At 43.0% G+C, this 22286-nt stretch overlaps 1 protein-coding gene across 1 annotated transcript in view; it reads left to right on the plus strand.

Moving 5' to 3' along the window:
- The window catches only part of ARHGEF9 (Cdc42 guanine nucleotide exchange factor 9), a gene marked incomplete at its 3' end in the record, with an annotated part of 60823 nt that extends 38897 nt beyond the window's left edge, over positions 1-21926 (plus strand). The window contains 1 exon segment of the mRNA XM_018043762.1: positions 21747-21926. Coding sequence (XP_017899251.1) covers positions 21747-21926 — 180 coding nt within the window.
- Between the last annotated feature and the right edge of the window lie 360 nt (positions 21927-22286).

Below are 22286 nucleotides of genomic sequence, written 5' to 3' on the forward strand. Positions count from 1 at the left end.
CTGAGGAAGGGCTCCCTGGGTACAACAATGTGCTGCTCAGCCATCCACCCTGAGGGTCCAGAGGCATCTAGCATTGTGCATCCATAGCCAGATCTGGGAATGGTTCTGGCAGCTCTGACCTCTGTTTGCCTGCCTTCATTAGAGGAGGGGAAGGATGCACCTCCCTGCCCAGCAGGCTGCAGGAAGGATGTGCTAAGAGCCCACCCACACCCCCTCAGAGTGTGGTGCCTAAAGGCAGCATCTACTTTTAGCTGTACTTCCCACAGCCTCTGCTCTGCCCACTCTCTTCCATCCTCCTCTCTCTGTGAACCCTGCTTGGCAGTGGGGCTGGGCAGTGGGTGCTTTGACATTTGGAAAGAGGCATGGTAGAGCCAGGAATCCCTAGGAGAAGCTTTGATATGGTGGGGAATACTCAGAACAGACATAATGATGAGACTGCTTTGTGTTTAGGGCCTAATAGGCAGTGGAGAGATTTACTGATTTCCTTTGGACCTTGCAGCCAGCTGAGGCACTTGTTTTGAAAATCTAGATTGAACTGCATAGGAGGGCTCAGAAAAATTTATTGGATAGAAAGTGTATTGACACTTTCTCTACTCAGATTTAGAGAAAAGCCACTGGGGCTAGTGGATGCTTGCTTGATTCTTGACTCTCGAACATTGTCTTAAACTTTTCAGTGGGTTTTGCACATTGTCTCACTTGATCGTGGCCCTATGAAGTAAGTAAAACAGGGACTACCAGCATTTTGCAGATGAGAAAAATGAGACTCAAGGATGTATTGTCATATAGTACCAGATTTGGGCTCAAGCTTTGGAAGTTATAGTGCCATTTAAATCATTCTGAACAGCTCTATCTTCTAGAAAGGGAGTGTTACAGCTGTCTTGAGTCCAATTTCATCATTTTGGAAGCTGGGGAACTAGGCTCAAAGTAAGAAAGGACTCACACAAGGAAACACACAGTATGTTTAAAGCAGTACTGGAGCTATAGCTTGCAAGAATGTGAATTCCCGGATCTATGGGACTTGCAAGCTGCTCTTGTCTTTCAGGAATGGTAAAGGAAATCTGTATGGTGTGATAGAAAGCAAAAGATCACTGAACTAATTGTTTGTCATTTTTTAGCTCTGTGACCTTGGGTGAGTCACTTAACCTCTCTGAGTTGGTTTTCTCTGATAATCCCTGAGAACTTTCTGAGGCTAAAATCCCTGAGTGACTGCTGTAGTGGAAGGGCCTGACACTTGGTAGGCCTCTACCTTTAACAAATCCTCTCTGTAAAGGATTTGTTAAAGACTTACACATGAATATAAAGAGGGGCTATAAATATGAATTTAGTTGCTGGGTGACCTTTAACAAATTCCACTGTCTTTGTGCCTCATTTCTCTCTGTTACAACATGGAGGCCTCTTTTATTTTCCTCCCCTGGAAGGATAGAATCCCTATGTCCTGGCCCATATCTTGGGTCATTGGTTGGAAGCTGGATTTTTTTTTTTCTTATAAGAAGCTTTGTTTTATTTACCCCCATTTCCACCCACCCTGCCACCTGGCCATACATGGTACTATGAATACCAGACTAGCTTTCTGTCTCCCTATCTACTGCAAAGATAAAAGAGGAGCTTGGAAGAAAGCCAAAGTTAATTGTATTTTTATTTAGTGCCTTCTTAAATACATCAGGCCAGAATAACCTAGGTACTTAGCTTTTAAAACCCAATTCTTTGCTCCCAGGTCCTTAACCAGAATTTGTGATGGGCATTACTGGGTTTCATGATATGATTAAGAGCTGTATTTAGAGTTCACAAGCTCTGGACAAATGACCTAATTAAGTCAAGTCTTCACTTTTTACCTTTATCTGTACTACTTTGGAAAATTCTCTTTACCTCTGGAACAGGGCAAGAGGATAAGGACTATTGTATAGTCCTCTATAGTCATATGTTCCTGCCATGTTTTTCTTTTCTCACAACCCTGTGAGGTGAGCATGGCTTGGATTGTTCTTCCCATTTTAAGGTTAAGTAAATTGAAACTCTTAGTGTTTCCTCTTACAGCAGTGGTGTGCTCTTAAGAGCATTGCATATATAGTTAGATGTTATCAACCCACCCATACCAAATGGCCTTGAGCAAGAAGTTCATTGTAAAGGTGCCTTCTACACTTTGCTTTTATCCATGTCTTGTTATAAAAGTTAGTCAAGATAGCAGAGAAAACCAGGCAGATGTCACCATGTAACTCTGACTAGGTTGGCATTGAACTACTAATTGGCAGCTCAGATACAGTTATTTGACCTATAAGTCCACCCATATATCATCCATGGATGCATGAGACGCCTTGCCAAATTCAGAAGGGTGGCCCTACATCCTGTGACCCTTCACACCCTGTTTGGAGGTTTTCTCTTTGTAGATTTATCTGGTTGTACCTTGAGCCTAAAAGATGGCTTAGTACCATCACTAGTTCCCACAGTCATCCCAAAAGATGGGAAAGGAATGCTTTGGATAAACCCCATCTCGTTTTGCCTGAGCTTTAGTGAACATTGTATGCATTTAGGACTTTATCCTCAAGTGGCTCAAGACACTGGCAAAATGAGTATGGAATGACAAATGTAGGGAAGCAACCAATAGCCTGTCCAGGGCTAAAGGGAGCCTAGCTAGAATGAGGCATCTGTAGGTGCTAATCCATATGCACATATATGTGCAACTTTCTTTTTGTTGTGGTAGTGGTGGTAGGAGAGATCAGAGTTAGTCCATGATGCTTAAACTGAGAAAATCACTGTATAAGAATGAGGAACAACCCATAAGCCCACTCCCTCACGATACTGCTAAAGGAAACTGCTGTCTGGGGAGAGGTAAGGACTTGCCCAAAGTCTTAGAGTTGGTCCTTGATCCTTGTCTTTCTTTTTGAGGCCTCTTGGATAAATGGAGTGGTGGCTAAGCCTCTTGGGAAAAGCACCTATGAACAATATATTCAGAAAGTGACAGATGAAGTTTGAGTCAGTGTCCTCTGACCTTCTTGGGAGCAGGTTAACCCAGGTGTCTTAGGGAAAAGCTGATAGAAACAAATTGTACAGGAGGAAAATTAGTTCAGTCTTGCTGTCTATCAATGGCTTCTGCCCATATTCACACATTATAGGTCACATGTGATGCACATACTCAAACATACGTGGAGTATATTTAGGATACACATAGGACACACATGTGGGATATACCTTCTCATTGATACACTTGGAGCACACACGTTCAGTTTGCCATGGGGCACACTCACACTTGCACATGCTTGGCACAGGCAGAGTACACACATACACACATGAGGCATGGTTATGCAAATTTTTGTGGGCATACATGGATGCATATAAAACATAACTGCACATTCACATGCATAGAGTATACTGAGATGCATACTCCTACCCCTGGGCACACACTCCTAAGGACTTGAACAAACAACCCCCCCCCACACAACCTTGAGACATATTTGAACCCATTTATGGGACACATACACAGGCCCCACACATCCTTATGGGACACATTCTGATGAAGAACACAGTGTATCCCTAAGACCAGTCAGCTGTCCCAGTCTTTCAAGTAGGCACAACAGGGCACTGGCCCCATCTGTTGGGGCCTCTATCAGTTTGCTCTGCCCCTTTATGCCTGAAATCAGGCTTCAGAGAGCAGTGGGCTCAGGAATAAAATGGATACTCAAGGTGGCATGTGTTATAGCAGGCTCTGTCATTCAAACAAAACTTAGAACTGAGCCCTGAGTTGTTAACAGGCAGATGGAGAAGATAAGTTGACATTGATCAATGCAGAAAGTTTGAGCCTGCTCCTCTATTCCCTAATCTACTTACAGACCATTAGGTAATGGTATAATTGTGAAGTAATATCATAGAAAACCTAAAGTAACTGATATTAAAGTTTGTTTTTCTAGGGAATGACATAACAACTTGGAGCAGAGTAAGTATATCTAAATTGTGAGCGGGAGACTGTGAGGGGAAGTACATAGGATTCATAAAGGGGGCAGAGATTTAGCCTCTCCTGGGTCAGTGGTGGATGGAGAAAACAGCCACATCCTTAATGACCACAGCCCTGCCCCTAGGCACAGCAGCTTGGACCATCTGGCCCCACTAATGAAGACCTGCTATTTTTAGAGTTTCTCAAGCTGGAAACCAGGTCGGGGTGTCCTGGAGAGGCCTTTCTGGCCCTTAGTACCAAAGGCTGGAGCTAGAAGGAGGGGCTCTAGACTGTATCTGGGTAAAGGGTGGGGAGCAATGAGACAGGTGGCCAGTGTGCCAGGTCTGCCCTTTAGCAGCAGCCTCAGAGACCCAGGGAATTACTGTTGAATGTGACAGCCTCATGTCTGTTTCTGAGCTTTGGACTTGAAATCAAGAAACACAAATTTCTTACTAGGATTTTACATTTAGGGTAGAAGATTTTGAAGATCGAAAAAAATTCTAATATTCTTTTATATTGTTCCTTACCTGAAGAAAGAATGCAATAAAACTTCAAACACACACACACACATTTCAGTTGCTATTCTGCCACTTGGGGTGTGTGTCTCAGTCAGGTTCCCTTCCTCTCTCTGAGTCTTATTTGGTCTATATGTAAAATCGCCAATATTGCCTCTCAGACTTTGGCAAAGCTCAGATAGACTCAGCTGAGAAAATGCTTTGCGGACGTACTTGTTCTTCACCCATAAAGCTGTATCTCCCCTATTCCTAAGTTGATCTCAATACCTGCCAACTACTGAGCCTAACTTACAGTGTAGCAGTAGAAAGAAAGACCAAAGAGAAGCAATCTCATGGGGTCAGGTTGGTCAGTCATGCTGGGATCACCCTCACTCATAAAGATGCTTTTCAGTACCAGGTCAGTCCTTTCCCAGAATACAGGTTTACAACATGTATTGCAACATTTATATGGTCATATAGCTTTGGCTCCTTAGGAACTCTAGGTAGGGAAAGTGGGGAGCATCAGAAACAGTTTTCTTCTTAAACTAGAAAAAGCAAGCTCAGATAGCCTGTACCTGCCACGTGCCAGAGGATGTAGCCTTTATTTCCAGTATTGACCCTGAGAATGTGCCTTATTCTAAGTTTTGTGCTTAGGGCCATTTCCACCTGCCTTGTTGAAGGGGGTGGGTCAGGAACTAGACTATTAGCGCAAGTTCAAATTTCTCCTCATCCCATAAATTATGGGCAAATTCCTTCTGAGTCTCTTTTCTGGTCTGTAAAATAGGCTTAACTGTTAAGTTTCAGAATTGTGAGGTGCAAGAATTCATGGTGACAAAATATGTGAAAGTGCCTTTTAAAATGTTGACCATGTTTTTCTATTGTTAATTGTTACGAGTCTATCCAAGTTGTGATTACAGGTACTTTGGAGGTAATCTAGGAGCTTGTCTTCATTTTATTTCTCAATTTCTTCCCCCTACCCTGTTATAAACTAGTATTGTCTCCATTTTGCAGATGAGAATACTGAGTCTGAGGGTACAGGGTTAGGTAATGGTGGATTCTGGTCCGGAAGCCATGCCTTCAGACTCTATTCAGTGTTCTTTCTATGGCCCCAAGCTATCACCCCATGAAGTCTAGTACTAAAAGGAAGCTGCTGGTGGCAACTTAATTTTAAAAATTTAGGTTTGTCTCTGACACATAGCAAGGGACAGGGCCTCTCTGGGGCACAGCCTAACCCAGAAGTGCCCTGCTTACCCATGAGAGGCACTGACTTGTCATCCCTTCCACAGTAGCTCACGTCCTACTCGTCTCCTGCATATTAGAAGCAGTGAAGCGTTGGAGAAGATGCTAAGCTGTTGTGAGAGGGAATTGTGCTGCCCATTTAATTCACTTCAGGATGATCCCTGAAGGCACTTGGTCTACCTCAGCTACTCCCACCTCCTCACAGCTTCCTGAGTATAGAAGCCTTGTATGACTGACCTGCATAAGGGGTTGGACCTAAAGGTATCTGAAGAAATAATTTTTTATTATTTAATAATTATTTAATAATTATTTCTGAAGAAATAATATTTTAGGACCTTAATCTTTGGGGTATTTTGCCAACTCTTGAGAGTTAAAATAGTAGAGATCCAGAAACCACAGCTGAGAGAGTTCCCTGAGACTATTTGGGCTGACTCTTACCGGCCTTGATGTAAACATTAAAATATAGCTTGGCTGACATTTATTCCCATTGTATATTTTCCTTTGTACACCGCAGACTCACAAGCTAGGCCAAATTTCCTAGAGCCTTTCTAGCTTGTGTATTTTTCCTTTCTCAGCCCAGGAGAAGGGTGGGTAGGCACACTGAGACAAGAGTAGTGAAAGGAAGGAAATAGAAGAATCTGTGGAGCTCAGGCCTTGGGTGCTAGGCTCTGGGGAAGAAGACCTTTTGTGTCTTTTGTCATCTGTCCTGCCACTAATAGGTTATTTTTCTATAATTCACAGATTGGCTATGAAAGCCTAACTCAAATTGTTGCTGTTTTCACTTGTGCTACTGAAACCTATGGAATGACTATAATACTGACCTTTCTAGGGGATTAGACAAGCAATGTCAGGGGTTAGGAAACTGGAATAAAAAAGGAGAGAGACACCTTCTGTTCTTAAATTTTGAGCACCCAAAGAGGTGGATAGGGAAGGGTCAGTCACCAGAGCTCTGCCAAGAAGCAGCCACATAGTTTCTTCAGTTCTCTTGACTATAAGTGAAGTCGCTCACTCGTGTCCGACTCTTTGCGACCCCATGGACTGTAGCCTACCAGGCTCCTCTGTCCATGGGATTCCCTAGGCAAGAGTACTGGAGTGGGTTGCCATTTCCTTCTCCAGGGGATCTTCCCAACCCAGGGATCGAACCCAGGTCTCCTGCATTGGAGGCAGACACTTTAACCTCTGAGCCACCAGGGAAGACCCTCTTGACTATAGAAGACTCATTTAAAATTATTTTTGAAAAGGAAATACAGTCACATGGTCCAAAAGGTACACAGTGAAAAGTCTCAGTCTAGCCCTGCCTTCCAGCCACTTGGCTTCCTCTGCAGAGGTCATCAGTGAATCCTTCCAGAGAAATGTTACATGGATATATAAAACATATATGAATATATTTTTCTCTGTTTATGATAATATACACCCTATTCTATATCTTGCTATGCATCGGAGGGTCTGTGATCCTATAGGAGCATGAGGATATGCTGTGGAGAGCAGAGGTTAAGAGCACTTGTTCTAGAGTAAGACAACCTGGGTTTTGGTTCTGACCTTGTGTGACCTTCAGCAATCACTTCCTCTTTCTGAGCCATGTTTTTCTCATTTTTAAAATGGTGAGCAAGTAAGTTAGTATATGTAAAAACTTAGATTTGTCCCTGACACATACTAAAATGAAAGTGAAAGTGAAGTCGCTCAGTCATTTCCGACTCTTTGCGACCCCATGGACTGTAGCCCCCCCAGGCTCCTCCGTCCATGGGACTTTCCAGGTGTGAATACTGGATTGGGTTGCTATTTCCTTCTACAGGGGATCTTTCCAACCCAGGGATCCATCCTGGATCTCCCGCATTGTAGGCAGATGCTTTACTGTCTGAGCTACCAGGGAAGCCCTGACAAATACTAAGTACTCAGTAAATGTTAACCATTTTTTATTATTAGAAAAATTCTGGACTGTGAGTCAGAAGATTTGGGTTCTCTTTTTGCCCGTGCTCCTGGGATACCTGAGGGACTTCCTTTGTCCAAGCCTGTTTCCTCATTTTAAAAATGAGGTCTCATCCCTGCTCTTCTTACTCCCCAGAATTGCTGGCAGGATCTAGTGACCTCATGAATGTGTAATGAATATGAAAGGAATTTAGAAACTATAATGTGTTAAGCTCATGGTAGGTGAGCCGCTCTCTCTTTTCTTGAAACTACTTTAGGTGGCTTGAACTGGGTGGAGAAAGCAGTACTCATTCTTCTGGCAGCGGAACCTAAAGGCCATCCTTGTACTAAAGTTCCATTCTGGGTAAAGGTAACCCATGGCAAAAATCTGAAATAGTCAAGTTTTGTCTTCTGACCTTTCTTATCCCACTCCATCCCACTTCTGATGTCCTTGTTTCCATGTCTTTTTCAGTTCCCCTCTGTCTCTTGACAGCAGCATCTGTCAAAGACAACCTAACTTTCCATTTGAGATAAGCTGGTCCAACTAGCTCAGGGAGTTATATTCACTTAAGTTCAATTTGCTTAAGTTCAATACTCAGTAACCAAGTCAAGCCTGGAGCCCATTCTTCCCTTCCCACTGTTTTTTCACTAGCATTTTTATTTTAGTGTAAATTTGAATTTCAGATTCCTTAGCAAAAACATTTAGTGGTGAATGAGATACTGGAAGTAACTCTACTTAGCCTTCATTTCCAGGGAGAGTCAGATTTGTTTGGGGCCCTGAGAGGAGGGTGAGGTAGGTGATGGTTGTAGTATTCAAGGGGTGACATCTGTAGGGCAGAGGAAGGAAGGACCATCAGAAAATGTCTAAAACTGATCTCCAAAATGAAACTTAGGAAGAACATATTGCAAGTTCTTTATATATTAAATTGTTAATCTCATCATTTCATTTCTACTTTTTTGTGTAGATTTTTTATGAAACACATACTACATTAGTAGTAGGTAGATACTGGGATAGACGTTTATTTTTTAACCAATTGATTATTTTTTAAACAAAATCTTGAACTTTTTATTTTGTATTGGGGTATAGCTGATTAACAATGTTTTGATAATTTCTGGAAAGCAATTTTTAACCAAAACAATTGACAACTGTCCTTTTAAACTATTGTAGGCTTGGTTTCTAATCTTGGCTCTGCTGCAGACTAACTTGACATGTTAGCCAACTTCTGTTTACTAGAACCTTAGTTTTCTTATCTGTAAAATGTTAGACTGAACTAGATGTGCTAGCTCATGGGAATCTCCAATCCTGGCCTTCTCTGAGTATAATAATTCACTCTTTCAGGCTTTTGAGCCTGAGACAGAGTCAAGAAGGGTAGGTTCAAGCCCTAGCGTCTTGCTCTTTGCTTTGTCCCTCAGTCAGCTTTCCTGGGTCCCTTCCCTTCTCCACTCCTACCTCCTCTACCTAGCCCAGACAGGCTGAGGATCTCTTACATAAGCCTAACTGACCTACTTGAAGATCTTTTGTTACAAGCACAATCACTTTTCCTGCAAACACAGATGGGGTGTTTGCATCCAATCTGCATTCTATCCTTCCTGGGCCCTGAGGGTGGGTCTGATTGTGCTTTTCTTGTGTCTTCATTGTTAGCCTAGGTTTAGATGTTACATGCCTCTGTCTGTAGTCCTAAAGGACACAGTCTGAAGGGGAGACAGCTCAGCCAGTTTGAGTCCCCGGGGGCCTGATCTAGTGAATGCTCACTGACCATTCCTGCTCATCAATCATTTATCACATCTTCTGGGAACCCAGGACAGTGCTAGACTTCGTCAGGAGAAAAATGACCCATCCCTGAACAGGAAACTACTGACAAGGGCCAGAAACACTGCTAAATGCCTTGGCCAATGTCTTTTCTGTTGCAGGGAGTAAAAGAGAAGAGGGAAATCAATAAGCACTGGGAACCATCTTTCACTTTCTGATGGGCTGTTTAAATACATATTTCCCTTTTGGGCTATAAGGACTCCCCAGGAGATAATTAGATTCTCTTTGGAAATGCCTGCCAAGGCTAGAGACTTTGCAAGCTGGTGTCCTGGGTGGGCATGCTCAGTAGACTTCAAGGTGGTTTAAGTTGGTTGAAATATATTTATTTTTTCTGTCTCTTCTCCAGGTATAGAAGCAGGTTATAGTATACCTTACTAAATGCTGTTACTGTTATCACTACCTTAGACCAGATGGCCACATTTAAGAATATATTAGAACTATTAGTTCCAACCTATCTCCTCCTCTGCTCCTTCCCCCCACCTACAGTCCTCTTTGCCCTACAAGATTTTAACACGACATCTGTCAAATGGATAAAAAATGACTTTTCCTTCTTGCTGCCTTGCCCACCCACCCTCTGGCTGCAGTGTTGATGAGTATAGAACTATACATGTGGGAGCCACAGAGGACAAATTCTTCATGTAGTTCTAGCCCCCTCCTCCTAACCCTTCTGTAAACCTAGAGGAGTTCCAACCCCATCCCTTGGAGGAATTCCAAGGCTGACCTTCAAGGCACAGTCCAGAAAAAGTTAAAGCTTCCAAGTCTTGTCTCAGTGGAACTATGTAAAGAAATTCAAGAACCCAGGTGTAGGGTGATGAGTCTAGGTCACTTCAAGCATTTGGGGCTTTTTGAATCTCCTGCCTATCCCCCAGGCTTGCCCTGGCCATCTTTCAAGGTATGTAGGAAACAAGCGACCCACATGGATAGCTGGAACTTAGTAGCCACAGCAAGTCCAAGAAGGGCGAGATAATCAGGGCAGGAATATTTTGGAGATAGGTCCCAGTCTGACTAAAGAGATAGATAGGGGTCAGAGTGACCTCCAGCTTGGGATGACATGCTTCTGACTTAACTCGTGGAAAGAGCATTGCTGGGTCTTTTTTTTTTTTTTTTTTACTGATAATTTTTCTCTTAGAGTATTGGGAGCTGACTTGGGTAGATTGAACGTAGCTCTAGGAAATTGCTTCTAGATTGTAGTGTAGAGAGATACTGCAAAAATTTTCCATTAGGGGTGTCAATGTTGAAGATCTAGGAGGGAGTGAAAGAAGGGGTGCAGGTACAGATAGTCTCTTGAGGCAGCCTGGGAAAATCCACTTAGACAAACTACTGTAATTCCTTATCCTGCTTGAAAACTGACACAAGAAAGAGAAACCAAGAGTGAGAATTTCAGAGATTCTGGTTTCTTTGGAAACCATTGCAGTTAGAGGAAATTCTTGTACTTCAAACTCAGGCTCTAGAAAGTTTAAAAGACACTTGGTCTCAGTATGATATATGATTTAGAATCACTCGGGCTGCTTGTTAAAAATGCTGGGGTGATTCTGAGCAAAGAGTCTGGGAATGACAATTGAGAAACTGGTATAAAGAATCAGAGGCACCTGGATGATACCAATAAATTCCCAAACAACTTGACAGTAACTTTTATTTCCAAGATGCTTTGAAGGTGCAAGCTGATGCTTATCAGGATGGGAGCTACTCTGTTGAGGGAGATCTCTGCAGCCAATGGTATCATGATTGGTGGTCTGGAAACACTTCTCTCTGATCTTTGCAATCCTTGGCCCTGTTGGCTGCATTTTCTCTAAAGGACCTATTCCTTCAACAAGACCGAAATCTTGACATCATAAGCTTTGGGGCAGCAGCTGGGTGTCACTTCAGAAACTCCTAGGCCGGTTAGATTGAGCTAATGGCTGAAGTGTCATACTAGAAGAGTCCATTGCTAAGGTGTAAACCAAACAAGCAACTTCCCTACCTCATATATTTGGTCACTGTTATAGCTGAGATCACTTCATAACTTCTTTTAGAAGAGGTCTAGAAAGAGGTGTTATCCTTTGTTACTAGTCTGTAATAATTGTTGTTAGTCCTGGATGGCTTCATATCTTAAGATGCTAATCTGATAGATTTACCCAGCTTTTAGGAGCTGACAGGTGTGAATTGGCTTTTGACGTATTGGCCTCTGGATCAGGTGGTCTGTCTGATTCTTGCTGAGCTGACCTGCATGTAGCCTCTTCTTTCAAATCAAGCCAGCTGGGCTGGGGTTCATGTCTGCCAGGTGTGGCTAAAGCCAACCTTCATTTTGTTAAAGTGAAAAATTATGTTAACAGTGGGATATTGAATGAAGCCAATGCCTAATGACTCACAAATCACATGCCCAAACTAGGAAAAAGATAATCACATCATGAAAAGTGGCAATATTTGCATACTTCCTTTCAATATATTTAGAGCCACATCACTTGAATGTATTAATTATTCTGCTCAGAAATGAAATTATCTGGTTATGGGTGATTGCAGCATCCATATTAAAGCTGAAACTAGCTAGGTGTGAAGTATTAAGTCATATGGAAAACAAATAGCAATCCTTATGATTAAAAAAAAATCAGTTTTTTTTTTTTCTTACCTGACATTTCTTCTTTCTCTGATGACCATTGAGCATCAGTGAAGATCTTCAGCAAAAGCCAGCCCACCCCAGAAGCCACCTGGCCATAAATCCTATCAGCAATGGATTGGCCCATAGGTCATCTGGTATATATTATGCAAACAATTTCTTTGGCCCCATAGAATATTCTGCAACCTGACAAAGATGCTAACTCTTTTACTGTGATCTTCCTCAGAGCTTACCTGGTTTTAGGGCTCTGGGCACAGAACTTTAGAGGCTAAAAACAATGTTGTTCATTATAGATTAAGCAGATGTTTTAGATTTACTGTTCACAAGTATACAATCTGTTTGGAGAATAACACCCTGGTTAACAACTTGAATAACTCTACGTTATTTAATATATTCTTCTTATCCTATGTAAAAATTAGTGAAAGAGGCAAGGGAGAGAAGATACAGGGTGGAGTCATCAGGGACGAGATTAAGGAGCAGGTGGGCCAAGATCATATGGCAAGGAAGAGGAAGCATATCTCATATCCCTACACTTAACCATGGACAAGGGAATGGCTGAATCAGGAACAGAGGTAGGAGTCATCTGCTTGAAAGAGACTCTGTGTTACCAGAGTGGAAGGTCCCTGTTGGTTCAAGACAAGGATTGGATCCAAAGATGGGGCTACATTAAGGAGAGCTTTGAGAGATTGACAGTAGGGAGTTTTTGAGGCTTCTTGAGCATGAATAGTGGCACCAACAAAGAAGTTTTAAGAAGTGCATTATTAAGGAGGAGAGAGACCTGTGAGCCGTAGGAAGGCCAGTTAGGAGGCAACTTGAGGTTATAAGGCCGAGGCCTAAGAAAAGGCATTGAAAAAGAAGATAAAGGGTCATATCTATATGTAGAAGAAAAAATCAGCAGGCCCAGAAAGTTTATCAGAAATGAGAAAAATAAGGATGCAGGGGAATGGGGCCTTAATATTATGAGTTTTACATATGTTTTATTGGAGGCAGTAGCAGGCCCCCAGGGAAAAGTGAAACAGGTAGTTGGAAATATGGGACTGGAGGTAGTAAGAGCTGATGTCATGAGAAAGATGATTTATCTGAGGAGCTATGTGGCTAGAACAAAGAGCAAAGGTCCTTACTGACTTTTATTTATATTTGGCTCTGCTAGGCCTTTGTTGCTGCGCTTGGGCCTTTAGTTGTGGCAAGCTAGAGCTACTCTCTAGTTGCAGTGTGCAGACTTGTCATTGCAGTGGCTTTTCTTGTTGCAGAGCACGAGCTCTAGGCACATGGGCTTCAGTAGCTGTGGCATGTGGGCTCAGTAGTTGTGATTCAAGGGCCCTAGAGCGCAGGCTTAGTATTGTGTGTTGTGTTAGTTGTCCCACAGCATGTGGAATCTTCCCAGATCAGGGATCAAACCCATGCTGCTGCACTGGCATGCAAATTCTTTACCATTGAGCCACCAGGGAAGCTTTCCCTGCTACGGACATTTTTTAAAAGTTATTTTTGGCTGCACTGGGTCTTCACTGTGGTGCATGAGCTTTCTCTAGGTGTGGTGCAAGGGCTTCTCCATTTGTGGTGTGTGGGCTTCTCTTGTTGCCATGGGGCTTAGTTGCCCCATGGCATATTCCCCCACCAAGGACTGAACCCAAGTTCCCTGCATTGGAAGGCAGAGTCTTAACCACTGGACCACTAAGAAAATCCACTCCCCACCCACACTGCCCCACACCCCCCCCACTGACTTTTGAATAGAGCAGTCAAGGGCTAAAGTGGAAAACCCATTCCTCAGTTTTCCCAGTCAGTCTGACTGGCCTGTGCTTTAATGTATCACTAACAATGCCTGAGTGAGTTATATTCAGGAAGGGACTAGCCAGTGACAAGTTCTCATTTTCTTGAGTAGAGAGCAATAAAAAAATCCTATCAAGTGCAAAACTTCCCTTGTACCTCAGTCAGTAAAGAATCTGCTTGCAGCGCAGGAGATCCGGGTTCAATCCCTGGTTTGGGAGGATCCCCTGGAGAAGGAAATGGCAACCCACTCTAGTATCCTTGCCTAGAAAATCTCATGGATAGAGGAGCCTGGTGGGCTGCAGTCCATTGGGTCACAAAGAGCTGGGCACGACTGAGCGACTAACACTTACTTACTTACTATCAAGTGCAAAGATCAGTGAGAAGAAATAATCTACAATAATGAAATTCCTGACCTTTGCAAAGCTCAAATGTTACCCTTAGTAGAAAGCCAGAACTGGAAAGGGCTGTTTGGTTCAAGTCTGTAGCTTGACAGATAAACTGAGACAGGTAAAGGGACCCATCTAAGATGATTCAGTGACTTACTGGTAGAGCTTCTTCTAAGCCAATCTTTTGATACCTCCCCACTATTGTTGAAACAGTCTGGGTTACACCTTTGTAACCCAGAAATGGGTAAAAGTCTTGTCCTTGAACAATTTGGGCAAGATAACAGTCTGTTTACAAGGCCATATGAAAAAGATCTCTGGTTTATTCAGGAGAGAATAAAATCCCAGCCTATTTTAGATGTGTGTAAAGGAAACAAGGGCTTCCCTAGTGGTTCAGATAATAATCTGCCAGCAATGCAGGAGACCCAGGTTCAATCCCTGGGTCAGGAAGATCCCCTGGAGAAGGGAATGGCTACCCACTCCAGTGTTCTTGCCTAGAGAATCCCATGGATAGAGGAGCCTGGAGGGTTACAGTCCACAGGGTCATGAAGAGTTGGACATGACTGAGCAACTAACATCAACCAGCCAAATGGAACAAAGGAAAGGATTTTCTTTTGTCCATGCCTAGCTGTTGAGGGCACTGCAGTACTCTTGCCTGGAGAATCCCAGGGACGGGGGAGCCTGGTGGGCTGCCATCTATGGGGTTGCACAGAGTTGTACCCGACTGAAGCAACTTAGCAGCAGCAGCAGCAGCAGCAGCTGTTGAGGGAGGGGAACTTTTGAGAGAATGAGGGCAAGTATCAACTGAAAAAAAACCTTAAAGAAAGGCAAAATCCTTCAGGCTGCTTCTTATCCCCTTGTGAAGCTTCTCAGAAGGAAAGCCAGGCTCAGCTACTTTTCATGGCAATAGGACATATACTATTTTGAACAACAGTTTTTTAATCCTTCCCTCTGCTGCTCCTTGCCATTAAAACTCTAGTATTTCTGGCAGCCACCCAGGCTAATTAAATAACTATTTTGAGGGTGGTACTGTTCAGCTAGAGGTCAAGAATGTGAAGAGGAAGACAAAAGGTGCAAGAAAGAAAGAAGGAAACTGGGTGAGGGTTTTATTTCTGTGTTTGCAAGGCCTAGCATTGAGAATGCTCCCTACGTGACCCAAAATACTCATTCTCAGACATACCAACCACTGAGCAGTACCTTGTAACCAAGCAAGGAGTGGGGTGCCATGGGGATCCTTAGGAGAATGAGGCATAAGGAAAGGCAGGGGTAAAGCCTAGACTAGAAAGACCCTCTAGGTCTGTGGTTCACTAAGTGTGATCTCTGAACCAGCAGGCATCCCCTGGGAACTTGTTTGAAATACCAGTTCTGAAGCCTCGCTTCAGAGTACTGAATAAGAGACTCATGGGACCTAGCAATCTGTATTTTAACAAGCCTTCCAGGGGATTGAGAACTACTGATTTAGATCATTCACAGGGTGGACTGGTTTCCCTGAAGAGAGAAACCAGCTGGGAGCCCCCTCACCTTGCCTTCTTGATAGGTAGTGTTGGGGATTCACAAAAGCAAAGCTATACAATAAGGTCAGCTAGCCATTCATATCTGCTCGACCACCTACTAACTGGGTGACTGTGGGCTACTTGGCAACCTCACAGGTTATATTCAGTAAAAATGACTATATTAATACTTACCTTGGAGAGCTATAGAGACTAAGATCACAAAAGAAATCCCCTTACCCAATGCCTGGCACATATTTTCAACAAGTGCTTCTCTTCCTCTCTGTTTTTCTTCCTCCCTCTTCCTTGCCTTCTTTCCCTCCTCCTAAAAGGGCCCACTAGCCACTCCAAGTTAGCTATAGGCACACATGCCTCATTGTTGATAAGAAACCAGCCTGAGAGATCAAACTCCCAAAGCCTACAGTGAATAGTGATCATATTTTCAGGTAAAATGTCAGGACACATAGGTCTGGTAACAGATTATTTGTAGGACAATGGAATAGAATATTTGAAACTAGAATTGCTGGGAAATCTAGATTAAAAAGGAATTGGATATTATTCCTTTAAGAATTATGACTCTTCTCCCTCTTCATCTTTTTATTCATGTCCAAAAGTGTCTTTGGTTTGGGAATGCAGAACACCATGTGTCCCACTCAATGGTAAGTCTCAGCAAGAACCAACCTATATTTGGTCCTGTACTTGAAATGCCCTGAGGATTGGGAAGTATTTTATTAGAAGTCACATCAACAGTGTCCCAAGGCTAGGTGTAATTTGGGCACCTTGCTGGAGTAACCCAGTACCATCTCCTGGCTTTTGGGGATGATGGGATCACAAGATGAAAAAGTTGTGACCATTGGGAAATTAGGGATTTTAGTGGGGGGCGTAAACCAGTTATAAACAAGAAATGAAGGATTTAAACCTTGATACAGCCACTCAAAGCTGAGCACCGAAGAATTGCTGCTTTTGAACTGTGGTGTTGGAGAAGACTCCTGAGAGTCCCTTGGACTGCAATGAGATCCAGCCAGTCCATTCTAAAGGAGATAAGCCCTGGGTGTTCTTTGGAAGGAATGATGCTAAAGCTGAAACTCCAGTACTTTGGCCACCTCATGCGAAGAGTTGACTCATTGGAAAAGACTCTGATGCTGGGAGGGATTGGGGGCAGGAGGAGAAGGGGACGACAGAGGATGAGATGGCTGGATGGCATCACTGACTCGATGGACATGAGTTGAATGAACTCCGTGAGTTGGTGATGGACAGGGAGGCCTGGCGTGCTGCGATTCTTGGGGTCACAAAGAGTCGGATATGACTGAGTGACTGAACTGAACTGAACAGCCACTCCCAAATAGACTTTTCTTGATTTTTTTCCCTCTTATAGATAGCTCTGTTTTATTTGATAATTTGATCAGTTCCTGCTACTGAAAACACTTGTCCTTGGTTTTTGTGAGATTGCACCCCTGGGTATCCTAACTATGTGCTGACAACTCCATTTTCATTTGTTTCTCTGGCTCCTCTTCTCTTCTTCACCTCACATTATTGCTGTTTTCCTAGGTTTCTGGTCTTCTTTCTTAGCACTTTCTTCCAGGGCAAACTTCTTTGGTTTCTATAATTTCTTCTGGATCATTGGCTCTCAAACCTGTATAACTGTCTCCCTCCTCTCAAACTTCAAATCTACTTGCATGTCCTGCTGGCCACCAGCGTTCAGCACATTAGAGAAAACATTATCTTTTATGCCACCCCCAAACCAACATTTCCTCATTACTCATCCTTATGCTTTAACGATCATACTTAGGATTGAAATCCCTCTACCAAATCAACTTTGACCTCCTTTTTCTCAAATGAAATTTAAAGCCTTCAAACAAGACTCCAATCCACCTTTCTAGCTGTCTTTCCATCCCAATCTTCCCAGACCTTTCCAAACTTCACTACATGTTTACCATCAAATTTCCTATACTCTTTACCTTTGAGACTTTAGCCTGCCTCACATGCCTTTTCTGTTTCCTTCTCTATTCATTACAATTGTACCTATTCTTTAAGGCCTTCTTCAGTGTACCACAAAACTGTTTTAGAGCCCACACATGATCCTTCCTTCCTCTGAAGTCTTGCACTAGGCCAGACTATATCAGGCACAGTACTAGACATTATACATCTAGCACTCAGTTCACTTTCTCTACAATTCTGCCTGTGAGGCAGGTATTAATAACCCCATTTTGCATATGAAGAAATTAAACTGAAGGTTGTATAGCTTGAAAGTTTTGTCTATGGCTTTTGTGATATTGTACTCTTGGTATCCTTAATTACATGCTGACAGTTCCATTTTGGATTACTTATGTGGCTTCTCTTGTATTCCTCACCTCCCATTGCCACTTCTACTTTCTAAAGTAGCAGAGCTCAGAACTGAAGCTAGGTTTGCTTGCCTTTAACCACTTTGGCATACTGCTTGAAGGGCATTCACTGTTGGTACAGTGTTGAGTGAAAAACGGATGAGCAGAGAAAAATTGTATTTATGAAAAATTGTAGCAAGTTAAAAGTCAATTCTATATACAAAAGGGAGATTTGAAACTAATTTTCAGCCCAAATTTAGCTTACTTTTAAAACATCTCAGAGGATAAGAGAAGAGTATCCCCTTATTCCTGCTTGCATTTGTGACTAGAGAACACAGGAGCCCTATATAACTGCATCCCCTTCTAAAATGCCCTCTTCTCATTGTCTGCACACACGTTTGTCAATTCTTGGTTCAGTGTCTTACAGCTTATAAATTATGTGGGAGTGTAGAATTATCTTTACTTACCAGATGAAGAAAGTGAGACTCAGAGGCAGTATAGTTTGTAAGAGCAAAGATGCTATAAAAATCAGACTGTGCCTGCATTTGAATTATGGCTTCAACACTTATTGGCTGTATGGATTTGAGCAAATATTTTAATTTCTCTGAGCTTCAGTTTCCTCATCTGTAGGATAGGAATAATAATAGGGCTGCTGTGAGGATTAAATGAGTTGATGTGTATAAAGTGCTTATAATAGTGTCTGACATATAGTTAGTGCTCTGTATTAGCTAATATCATCTTTGCCATTCCTTCTTTAGCAAGGTCTTAAATCCAGGTATCCTTTTTCCACCTTCTTTATCAATGGTGTTATGATGAGAAAACGGGAAGAAGGTTGGCCATCTGTTGACCTTAGGCAAGTCACTACTGCTAAATTATACCTAATCTATAAAATGAGGTATTAAGGGTGATGATCTTTGAAGTGCTATTCAGCTTTGTCATTGACTCCAAGTAGGCCCTGACAACAGGCTTTCCAGTTGTTTTATGGCCACAGGGTCCTATCTAGGGATTGGTTTTGTCCAGGGTGTAGCAGGAGTTTATGACCTGAGGGCCTAGGCAGGTCAACTAGACTAAATGGGGACAAGAATGAGCCAACTGCTCCTGGGGAAAGCCAAGAATGGACTCCCTAAAAAGAAGACTGCACTGTCAAAAACATACAGGTAGCAGAATCAAGTAGACCTGGGCCTGCTGCTGCCGCCAAGTTGCTTCAGTCGTGTCCGACTCTGTGCGACCCCATAGACGGCAGCCCACCAGGCTCCCCTGTCCCTGGGATTCTCCAGGCAAGAATACTGGAGTGGGTTGCCATTTCCTTCTCCAATGCATGAAAGTGAAAAGTGAAAGTGAAGTCGCTCAGTTGTGTCTGACTCTTCGTGACCCCATGGACTGCATCCCACCAGGCTCCTCCATCCATGGGATTTTCCAGGCAAGAGTACTGGAGTGGGGTGCCATTGCCTTCTCCGCTGGTCCCATCACTTCATGGTAAATAGATGGGGAAACAGTGGAAACAGTGTCAGACTTTATTTTTCTGGGCTCCAAAATCACTGCAGATGGTGATTGCAGTCATGAAATTAAAAAACGCTTACTCCTTGGAGGGAAAGTTATGATCAACCTAGATAGCATATTCAAAAGAAGAGACATTACTTTGCCAACAAAGGTCCATCTAGTCAAGGCTATGGTTTTTCCAGTAGTCATGAATGGATGTGAGAGTTGGACTATGAAGAAAGCTGAGGAATTGATGCTTTTGAACTGTGGTGTTGGAGAAGACACTTGAGAGTCCCTTGGACTACAAGGAGATCAGTCCTGGGTGTTCTTTGGAAGGAATGATGCTAAAGCTGAAACTCCAGTACTTTGGCCACCTCATACGAGGAGTTGACTCATTGGAAAATACTCTGATGCTGGGAGGGATTGGGGGCAGGAGGAGAAGGGGATGACAGAGGATGAGATGGCTGGATGGCATCACTGACTCAATGGACGTGAGTTTGAATGAACTCCGTGAGTTGGTGATGGACAGGGAGGCCTGGTGTGTTGCAATTCATGGGATTGCAAAGAGTCGGACATGACTGAGTGACTGAAATAAACTGAACTGAACTGAATTATTAGACATTGGTAGTATGGCATGATAGATATTAGTGCATATGCAGTCAAAAGACTGAGCTCTATAGTTTATTACATGTGTGATTGGCCAAAGGACCAGCTCACCACTCTGAGACTCAGTTTCCTCATCTTTAAAATATGGGTAATAGTGAGACCCAGCTCATTCGTAAGGATCAAGTGATACAGTAGATGTGAAACACTTTATAAACAGTAATTCATGAGGTACTCGAAAGGTGGTATTATAAAAGGTCCTATTTGAAATCTCTTTTGCATCCAAACTGAGGAGCTCCCTCTATGCCTTCTATCAAAAGAACAATGGCTATAACCCAATGAAGGATTCTTTAGGAAGGAGCTAACCATCAGAATGTCTTAATTAAGTCAAAAGATCAGTGTGTGTGTTTGTTTTTTTTCCTATGTGTGTCATGTGTTATGCATTAATATCATGACCATAGGGTTATCCTCTGGCTGGTATGTTGGAAGGCAGACCTGTATGAGAGGATGCATGATCCATATTCTGTCTCTGTTGTCTGAATTATTTTGACTTTGGTCTTGCGGAGCCAATAATTACCCTGGTGTCCTTCATCAGAGTAGACTGATGGAAAAGATGACTTCTAGAGGACATGTTCAGCAATTCAGTTCTGGGAAGGGATTGTTTAAGTCCTTTGCCTGATGAGCCATATGTTCTCATTCTGGAAATTGTTCCTCCAAATGCCAAGAAGATTGATGACCCATACAGGCTGGAACCAGTTGTGGAGGAAATGAGAACAAATAATACAGTGGTCAAGATGGTAGCCAGAGAGAAACAGCCTATTCCCCCATACCCATCCACATTACTGTGCCTAGACAAGTGTCATGAACATGTGTGTGTGTGTTTATGTGGAAGTGGCATAGATGTCTGCCTGCTTCTATGTGGAGCCAAGTCCTGCTGGCCATAAAGTCTAAGGACAAAGGTACATAGCCCCTACCTTGCTGAGTGATCTGAGCTAATCCTTTAATCTCCTTGTGGCTCAGTTTTGACATCTCGCAAATGCAGAAGTCAACCTAGATTCCCTATGTATCTCACAGGGTCATTGTATAAATCACTGAGTGAATCTGTGACAAGGTCAAGTTTCCTGGGAGCAAGGCATCACAGAATGCCAGATTCTTTCATACCTATGAACACATGAATTCTCTGGATAGCATCATGTGTGGGTGAGAACAGGAGGCTGCAGGACTGGGGTCCATTATATGTGAGGAATGCCATGGTCTGTAACTCATGTGGGTGAGGTACAGTAGAGTTAAATAATGTATCACCAACTCTCAATTGGACAGTTGAAAGAAAGAAGAAGAAACGGGGAGAACAGAGAGTTTAGAGCAAATATGCTCGAGCCTCATTTTAGCCATTGGTTTCAGACTCTCCACTCGTTCCAGATCCAGAGCTGCCTTAAAGCATCAAAGACAGATGGACTGGATCTTTTTCTTTTCTAGGGGAGGAGCTCATGAGTAGGGATAAAAGTTTGAGGCCTGCATAGTCCATATACACATTCTGGGTCATTCAACCTACTGGCTAATGGAGAGTTGATAGTATTGTCTTATGGTCCAGTAGAGCTTGCTCTCCCAGTGTCATCTCCATCAACCCCACCCTTCACCACTAATATGTGAGTTTTTCCATAAGTAGTAGAGCTTCGGGGAGCGGGGGAAGTAAGGTAGCTAGATGTGTGGACTGAACACATTCTTATTTTGTCTCCTAAGCTGATCACTGGAGATTCCATCGTTAGTGCTGAGGCAGTATGGGATCACGTCACCATGGCCAACCGGGAGTTGGCATTTAAGGCTGGCGACGTCATCAAAGTCTTGGATGCTTCCAACAAGGATTGGTGGTGGGGCCAGATCGACGATGAGGAGGGATGGTTTCCTGCCAGCTTTGTGAGGGTGAGTGTCAGCTTTCACTCTCCTCTCCTTTCTCCTTGGCTACTTGCCTGTGGCTTCCCCCTCACCAACCCCTTTTCTCCTTCTCATTCCCCTTCTTATGGCTCCTCACATTTTTCCTTCATGTTTTTGGTCTCCTACCTGGCACTTGGGCTTTCTTTAATCTTTGCCCTTCTAATTTTGAGGTTTTTTTCTTGTTTTTATAACAATCCCCATCTCCTGCCTCCCATCTTCTACCCATTGTGACTTTGCACAAATCACTTCCCTTTTGGCCTTGATAGTTTTGAAGACCTTTTCAACTCTATATTGCTGTGAAATTTTACCTTTCTTACCTCTCTTTTCTGCTTTCTTTCTTTTACTTGC

The sequence above is a fragment of the Capra hircus genome (assembly GCF_001704415.2).
Source record: "Capra hircus breed San Clemente chromosome X unlocalized genomic scaffold, ASM170441v1, whole genome shotgun sequence".
Lineage (NCBI taxonomy): Eukaryota > Metazoa > Chordata > Mammalia > Artiodactyla > Bovidae > Capra > Capra hircus.